General features: G+C 38.1%; 1 protein-coding gene across 1 annotated transcript in view; it reads left to right on the top strand.

The window, feature by feature from the left end:
- LOC106531611 (ribonuclease inhibitor) overlaps window positions 1-6,005 on the top strand; it is a 26,536-nt gene that overhangs the window by 8,199 nt on the left and 12,332 nt on the right. Inside the window, exons 4-5 of the mRNA XM_014027517.1 lie at window positions 1,558-1,734; window positions 4,058-4,231. Of these exons, the coding sequence (XP_013882971.1) occupies window positions 1,558-1,734; window positions 4,058-4,231 (351 nt within the window). The remainder of the gene's footprint in view (window positions 1-1,557; window positions 1,735-4,057; window positions 4,232-6,005) is intronic.

The raw sequence follows: 6,005 nt of genomic DNA, 5'->3' as shown, positions 1-6,005 counted from the left end.
GTGTGTGTGTGTGTGTGTGTGTGTGTGTGTGTGTGTGTGTGTGTGTTTTGTGGGGGAGGCATAATGTCATGTCCTTACAGGCTCTGCTATATAAAATGATTTTTTACAGGCAATCTTTATAACTTGATATAAATATTTTGTAAGATTTTAATTTAAAGTAAAAAAATGAGGCAGATATGTTCATAAGAACATGGAACATTGTATGAAACAGTGATTTATGGTCAGAGATCTGCTCAGAAACAATAACAGTTTAAACTAGAAGCACTCGGAGAATGCAAACCTCCACCAAGACCAATTTCCTCATCCCGTAATAGAGTTACAAAGGGGCACACCAATTCTACAGTGCCATCTGCTGGACACTTTGAAACCCACGCCCCGTGAAAGCATCACAGCTTTGCCGAYGTCAGAGTGTTAAAAGAAAAAAAATCCTGTATCCGCATCATCCGGAACATCACCCAAATTTAAAGGTGTGTTCCTTGGACCAGTACCCACATGTGGTAAAAATGTCATGACAATCCATCCACAAGTTTTTGAGTAATGTTGTCCACAGACAGAACGACAGACAGATGAACAGACAGACAGACAGACAGACAGACATACACGACCGAAAACATTACCTCGCCCTTGGCAGAGGTAATAAGCTCCACTTTAAACCTGGTCGAGACCAGGTTAGTTTCAGAGAACCTATGTGCCTCCTGGTTTGTGCAATCAAATCAAAGATTAATTCACCCATGATTACAAGGAAATTCTGGATTAATCCCTTATCCAATTTTTATGCAACAGGACCCAGATGTTAGCTCAATATCTATCAAACTCATTGTGTTACACATATTCATGTGCAGATTCAGGTTGATTAGCTGTGGGATGACCCCAAAGATGTATCAGATATAGATGTTTTTCTAATTAAAACTTTCAGGGAGTTTTAATAAACACACACACACACACACACAAACTTGTTTTTATATCCTTGCGGGGCCCGTCCATTGACTTCTATTCATTTTTTGGTAATGTTATATCCTAACCCTGACCACCAAACCTAAAGCTAACCTCACAGGTACCTACCTGACTCTGAAACTAACCTAAATTCAATTCACACCTTGGTCCTAAACCCAACCCACAACCCAAAATCAGCCTCCCCCCACAAGGAGCATCCGGTCCCCACGAGGCTGCATTTTCCTTAAAACTGGGCCCAACAATGTAGGAAAAACAAGGCCACACACACACACACACATAAACACACACTTGTATTTGCATCAAACTGAGGACTTTGTATTGACTCATTCATTTTTGTAACTGTATTTATGCCTAACCCAGACATTTTCTCTAAAACTAACCATTACTGGTCTATTCCTAACCATAACCAAAACTTCATTCACACCATACCTCTAAACCTAACTAGCAGAGCATAGTAGAGCTGCAAAAAATTGAGGACCAAGAAAATATCCTCACTTCACAAAACTGTCCCCACGTTGTTGTTTAAAGATGTTATGGTCCTCACTCTTCAGTTTGAACCTTCTTCCTGTTTTATTGAGCTCACATCTTTTATTCTTTATTCAGATTGAGGAACTGCAGTTTRTCAGAGATCAGCTGTTCTTCTCTGGGCTCAGCTATGAAGTCCAACCCCTCCCATCTGACAGAACTGAACCTGAGTGACAACAAGAACCTGTCTGACTCTGGAGTGAAGGATCTCTGTGGTTTCTTGGAGAGTCCAAACTGTAGACTGGAGGTTCTGAGGTCAGTTCACTGCAGCTGTTAGAGGTTTTCTGTTTGTCCAAACAAAATCAACCACTGATCCTACAGATTTTATTGATTTATAAATGTTTCATTCATTTAAGTTCAACTTGAACATGTCTGTTTTGAATTTTCTTTTTCCAAACCTCTAAATGCGTTTTTAGAATGAGAACATTTGCTGCTTATTTTAAAGTCTGTAGCAGTGTAGAAATAAACGTGTTGTTTAAAATGGCATGTCTGAATAAAACAGAAATCCACTGGATTCTTCTTAAAACTTTATTCTCAATCTTCTGACYCCAATCAGGTTCATACAGCACKCAGCAGGCCTTAGCATAAGACCTTGGACTGAACCAAAACAAAACCCAGGAGCTCTGCTCTGAGCAGAGACTCTGAAAAACACTAACACTTCTTCCTGCTATCATTATGAATTGACTTTATAATGTACATCTCTTCCTGGTTACATCCCTGGAGGTGTTGCCTTTTACGTCAAATGTAAAGCATAACTCATTTTTGTTTAGGCTAAGGAAAGAACAYATGATAAGACACACACCAACTCTTAATCTGTTATGGCCCCTGTTAAGCACTAAGAGGTTTTAGAGGTAATTTCCACCTGAAAATACACAGCAAAATTAATCAAGAAKAGCTCCACAGTTGTAAGGTCTAAATGCTAACTCTTGGTACCTCTGTACAGGTAAGATCTTAAAGATAATTTCTTAAGTGAAACCACTATTGTAACTCTTACTGTGCCTGAGTAATTTGTGATTAAATAAAGAAAATTTGTCTTTTTTTTTTTAGCCTCGCCTTAATTTTTTTTAAATGATCAGTGCAAAACACAATTAAAACTCTTGTGAAAACCCAGGTATGCCCTTAGATTTTATACATCTACATCTTGAGATAAATTGTAGCAAAGTAGGACTGAATAAGTTGAAGTATATTCATTTCACAAAGGTTTTAGTGAGCAGTGTGTCAGGCAGAAATGGCATTTTGGCACAATTTAGCCAAATGTACCCAAAACTGTGCCAAATGGGTTTTTATTTTATAAAAGAGAATCTGGTCTAATAAAAGTGTTGATTTTTTTTTTGTAGGACTCATTCTGCATATGACATATCCTTTTATTTTTACATTTACACTGTGCATCATCAAAATCTACCATTGTGCACACCATGAAATCACTGAATGGACCTAACTCTGCCTCAACGTTTAATCATGAGGACTGTTATTTATACTCCCGGTTACACACGAACTTCACATCACCAAACAAAGAGTAACGCAGTGTCAAGATATATCCCTGAATTCGTGAGAGCTTCGTCTTTTCAAAGACACCAAAGGGAGGGGTATGGAACTAAAACTTGCACAGCAACAGATGCKSAGAACTTCCTGATACYGAAACGCTCCGCGACGGTTCAAGTAACTTACGAATGYTTGTATAGCTCTAAAATCATAAATATTTATCCAAAAATAATTTGGCAACTCATTTTAAAAACATTCAAGACACCTTTTGTGACGGACTTAGAAAAAATTTGGGAAAAAATAAGTTTTACACTTACTTTAGCAAACAACAATGAATGACACCATCTGCKGGCCCTGTACRGGGCCCGTAAGGCTGTAATGATCAGAAAGTATAAAATACAAAACTGCATCTAACATTATCAGTTACAAAATTTCTTTCAGCAGCTCAAAATRCACAAGTTAAACACTGGTTTATAATCTTTTACTAATGCACCACATTACTATGTTAYGTCTTAAAAAAGAGTCACCTCAGCACTTTTCAACAATCACAGCAAAGTGTGATAATATTATTATATAATGCTGCTGAAATTATTACAAAATGTGGTGTAATTATATTTTGAAGTCCAATTTTATTGCATTATTACATATTGTGGTGTAAGTACATAATGCAGCTTTACAGGGCATGTGGAGATTGCCACAAACAACACCTAATTAAATTTTGAAGGTGAACTGACAACAACCACCAGAAATAATCAGCATCCAGCAGAACTTTGGTGAAATCACAGCTCAGCAGAAGTGCACTACCAGTGAGGAGTGCTATTAATAATGCTAGGTCATAGCTAGGTCACACACGCACACTTATCCTGTAGATATTAGGCTACAGGATAAGTGTGTGGGGGTGGGGGGGCATCTTTGGATAATTGTAGGAAAAACATTGCTAGGGTCTTAGTGGGAGGTGTGCGTTCTTCAAGTCGATTTGTGTTTTTGTGTCTTTGTCAACCAGTAAAACTTTCTGTCCAGTTCTATCATTTAGTTCATATTTCAGTTTAACCTGAATCCTGTTGGTTTCTGCTCAAATCTTTTATTCTTTATTCAGATTAAGGAGCTGCAATTTGTCAGAGATCAGCTGTTCCTCTCTGGGCTCAGCTCTGAAGTCCAACCCCTCTCATCTGACACAACTGGACCTGAGCTGGAGCCCCCTGTCTGACTCTGTAGTGAAGGAGCTCTGTGGTTTCCTGGAGAGTCCAAACTGTAGACTGGAGGCTCTGAGGTCAGTTCACTGCAGCTGTTGGAGGTTTTTAATGTTTTTCCAACTAAAATCATTCACTGATCTTTTAGGGGTTTTTGCTTTATAAATGTTTCATTCTTTTACAAAAGATCATCGTCTTTTACATCTGTTTTGAATTTTCTCTTTGCAAACATCTAAAAACTTTTTAACAAGAACAAGTTTGCTGCTCGTTTTAAAGCAGCAGTGTACAACGCAATAAGTTGACTTTACTTTAAAAATGTATGCAAACTCTGTGCCTCAAAAAAATTAAGTAACCTTAACTTGTACACCTTAAGTTTGCACAACTCAACTAACTTGAAATTTTTAAGTAACAAAATAGTACACATAACTTAATTTTATTAAGTACAACTTAAAAAATAAGTCCTGTTTAATCAAACACAATGCAAACTTGTTGCCTCAAAAAAATAAGTAATGTGAAATCATCAGCCTTTTGCAGAACAGTTAACACAAATGTGATTCAAGCAGTCCACACTCCATTGTTTTAGCTCTGGTGACCAAACAGAAACATCCTAATCCKATTAGAAAGTTCCCACATCAGTATGAAATCAGTGAAGACGTGTTAGACACTCCTTCACACAAACCTTCATTTAACAGTCAGTCTGCAGGCCTTAAAAGGCCACGTCTGTGTTGATCTTCACCAGCATGGATGGAGTCAAGACAGAAGGGAGTCAGAGACAGAGGGTTCTGAAGAAGAGGAGTCTGTGTGTGAAGTGAAGGTGGAGCTGTAGTTCGGAGGGTTTCAAGTTTCAGAGGAAATTTGAGCAACTCTACTTTATTGTTCTCTGATTTTTATTTTGGTTTACATCACAGTACTGTCTGTCATATTTACAGTTTGTCAGTTTTCAACCACAGTTTGAAAAGAATGTCATGGAACTGAAAAAAATCAAAGCATTTCTGAATTTTGGATCCAATTCTTTGCAAATAGAAAAATTCAACACAGCATCTGTAGAAAGAAAAATGCCATGAAGGGGATGTAACAGGCTACAATGACAAGCATTGGTGCACCGAGTGTTGGAATTTTTGTATGTAATGATTAATTGGAAGAGCTTGGGCACTTGGTTAGAAGYTGTGTTGTTTGAAGGCAGCACTAGCTTTTGTTTCATATTTTAAATGTTTTATCTCAGTTAGAGCATTTTACAAACATGTGTCACTTTGACCACTGGTGTCTTCAGGCCTGTGTGTTCACTGTTCTGGAAATGTGGAGTTTGAGTTGACTGCTGCATCAAAGCAACCAAGAAAAACTGTAACCCAGTGAATAACATGTCCTCATGTCGGACTCATAACATATTGACGCGCAGGGCGTACCCCGTGCATCCATCCTTGCCGTCCACGGCTTTTCCGGGTTTACGAGACGTCTGAGGTTAACATGAGGAATCTGGATTAATGGTTAACTTTAGGGTCTGTGGTTAACATGAGACATGTGGTTAACATTAGCGATCAGGGTTAAAGACCATGTGAAGTAAATTTTAATATTTTCTTCATTAAGCATTATAAATGTGACAATTGCATTGTTGTAAATCAGTAAAAAGTCTCACAACTGTAGATACTTTGATTTTGGAGGTATAGATCAACTTGTGTTTAAAGATATGTTTGTTTCAGGATTGTCAGGGCGTGCTTTAAAAGGTGGCTGCTTTTTGTCACGTGACCACCTTAAACATAACCCCGGCTTAACCCCGCTGCTCCAGCAATATAAAATCGTTCTTCGCCTCGGCCTTTGCTGTTCACTTGCTTATCACAGATAGCATCAGATAGCAAT

Source organism: Austrofundulus limnaeus, unplaced genomic scaffold (assembly GCF_001266775.1).
Source record: "Austrofundulus limnaeus strain Quisiro unplaced genomic scaffold, Austrofundulus_limnaeus-1.0 Scaffold657, whole genome shotgun sequence".
Lineage (NCBI taxonomy): Eukaryota > Metazoa > Chordata > Actinopteri > Cyprinodontiformes > Rivulidae > Austrofundulus > Austrofundulus limnaeus.
Note: the sequence above shows the minus strand (reverse complement) of the source record. Positions and strands in the feature narration are given on the sequence as shown.